This window comes from Corapipo altera, unplaced genomic scaffold (genome assembly GCF_003945725.1).
Source record: "Corapipo altera isolate COAL_440 unplaced genomic scaffold, ASM394572v1 56102, whole genome shotgun sequence".
NCBI classification, from domain to species: Eukaryota; Metazoa; Chordata; class Aves; order Passeriformes; family Pipridae; genus Corapipo; species Corapipo altera.
Genome location: NW_020887686.1, coordinates 1,308 through 3,749, shown reverse-complemented (window position 1 = coordinate 3,749; position 2,442 = coordinate 1,308). Strand labels below are relative to the sequence as shown.

The 2,442-nt window shown below is 59.3% G+C and overlaps 1 protein-coding gene across 1 annotated transcript in view; it reads left to right on the top strand.

The window, feature by feature from the left end:
* Positions 1–1,110: 1,110 nt before the first annotated feature.
* Positions 1,111–2,442, top strand: part of LOC113941722 (translation initiation factor IF-2-like) — a gene marked incomplete at its 3' end in the record, with an annotated part of 1,969 nt that continues 637 nt past the window's right edge. The window contains exon 1 of the mRNA XM_027632859.1: positions 1,111–1,484. Within this exon, the coding sequence (XP_027488660.1) occupies positions 1,169–1,484 (316 nt within the window). The remainder of the gene's footprint in view (positions 1,485–2,442) is intronic.

The following is a 2,442-nucleotide window of genomic DNA, read 5'->3' as shown; positions in this document are numbered from 1 at the left end:
TGGCCCTGGGTGACCCTTCATGACCCTTGGTGACCTTTGCTGACCTTGGTGACCTTTGATGACCCCGGGTGACCTTTGGTGACCCTTGATGACCCTTGGTAACTCTTCATGACCTTTGCTGACCTTTGCTGACCCTTGGTGACCTTTAATGACCCTTGGTGGCCCTGGGTGACCCTTCATGACCCTTGGTGACCTTTGCTGACCTTTGGTGACTGTTAGTGACTTTTGGTGACCCTTGATGACCTTTGGTGACTTTGGGTGGCCCTGGGTGACCTTTGGTGACCCTTGGTGACCTTTTATGTTATTTGGTGGCCCTTGGTGACCTTTCCTGACCTTGGTGACCTTTGATGACCCCGGGTGACCTTTGGTGACTTTTGCTGACCCTTGGTGACCTTTAATGACCCTTGGTGGCCCTGGGTGACCCTTCATGACCCTTGGTGACCTTTGGTGACCCTTGATGACCTTTGATGTCCCTTGATGACCTTTGATGACCCTTGGTGACCTTTACTGACCTTTGGTGACCCCGGGTGACCTTTGCTGACCTTTAATGACTGTTAGTGACTTTTGGTGACCCTTGATGACCTTTGGTGACCCTTGGTGACTTTTTATGACCTTTGGTGACCCTTGGTGACCTTTGATGACTTTTGGTGGCTTTTTATGACCTTTGGTGACCCTTGGTGACCTTTGATGACTTTTGGTGGCTTTTGGTGACCTTTGGTGACCCTTACTGACCTTGGTGACCCTTGGTGACCTTTAATGACCCTTGGTGGCCTTTCATGACCTTTGGTGACCCTTGGTGACTTTGGGTGATCCTTGGTGACCTTTGGTGACCTTTGCTGACCCTTGGTGACCTTTGATGACCCTTGGTGGCCCTGGGTGACCCTTCATGACCCTTGGTGACCGTTGCTGACCCTTGATGACCTTTGATGTCCCTTGGTGACCTTTGATGACCCTTGATGACCTTTGTTGACCTTTGGTGACCCCGGGTGACCTTTGCTGACCTTTACTGACTTTGCTGACCTTTGCTGACCTTTGGTGACCCCTGGTGACCTTTGCTGACCTTGATGACCCTTGATGACCCTTGGTGACCCTTACTGACCCTTGGTGACCCTTGGTGACCTTTGGTGACCTTTGGTTCCCCCAAATTTTCCCCTCCCCCCTTCCCAGGATGCTGCAGCCGCTGCCGAAGGCGGAGCCCAGGGCGGTTTTGCTCCTCCCCTCGCCCCGCCCCGCCCCGGGGGGCGTGGCCACCGCCGGCCCCGCCCCTTCCGGCCCCGCCCCTTCCGCCGCCGCCGCCGCTTCGGGCCCCGCCCCTCTGCTGGTGGCCCCGCCCCTGGTGACGCTCGGCCACGCCCCCGCCACGCCCGTCGCCGCCGGCCACGCCCCTCTGGTGACGTCACAGGGGGCGGGGCTCAACCTGGGGCTGGGATTGGCTCTGGCGCCGCCCAGGGCCACGCCCACGCTGCTGGCTCCGCCCCCCACCGGTAAGAAGGGGGAGGGGCTTGGGGAGGAGTGGGAGGGGCTTAGAGAGGGGTGGGAGGGGCTTATGGAGGAGTGGGAGGGGCTTAGAAAGGAGTGGGAGGGGCTTATGGAGGAGTGGGAGGGGCTTGGGGAGGGGTGGGAGGGGCTTAGAGAGGGGTGGGAGGGGCTTATGGAGGGGTGGGAGGGGCTTAAAAGCTCCCAACTGGGCGTGGCCGCACATAAAGGGGTGTGGCCGCTCACTCAGTGGGCGTGGCATTGTGTCAGTGGGTGTGACCATCCCTCTGTGGGCGTGGCCACATGTATAAGTGGGAGTGGCCTCATCTAGGTGGGCGTGGCCTCCCCATGGGTCAAAGTGGGTGTGTCTCTGAGGGGTGTGTCATAGTGGGTGTGTCTCAGTGGGCGTGTCCCTGGTGGGTGTGTCCCAGCGGGTGTGTCCGATGTGGGTGTGTCCCAGTGGGCGTGTCCAACGCGGGGCTGCCCCCAATGGGCGTGTCCAAAGTGGGCGTGTCCCAGGGGGTGTGTCCTTGATGGGTGTGTCCAAAGTGGGTGTGTCCCAATGGCTCTGACCCTTTCCCAGGTGGGCGTGGCCAGTGTGGGCGTGTCCTACTGGGTGTGTCCTAAGTGGGCGTGTCCTAATGGGGTGTCCAACGTGGGCGTGTCCCAGTGGGTGTGTCCTTTATTGACCTTTCCCAAGTGGGCGTGGCCATCGTGGGCGTGTCCTAATGGGTGTGTCCTAAGTGAGTGTGTCCCAACAGGGGTGTCCAATGTGGGCGTGTCCCAATGGGCGTGTCCTTTATTGACCTTTCCCAAGTGGGCGTGGCCAGCATGGGGGTGTCATAATGGGCGTGTCCAATGTGGGCGTGTCTTAAGTGGGCGTGTCCCAATAGGGATGTCCAATGTGGGCGTGTCCAACGTGGGCGTGTCCCAATGGGCGTGTCCTTTATTGACCTTTCCCAAGTG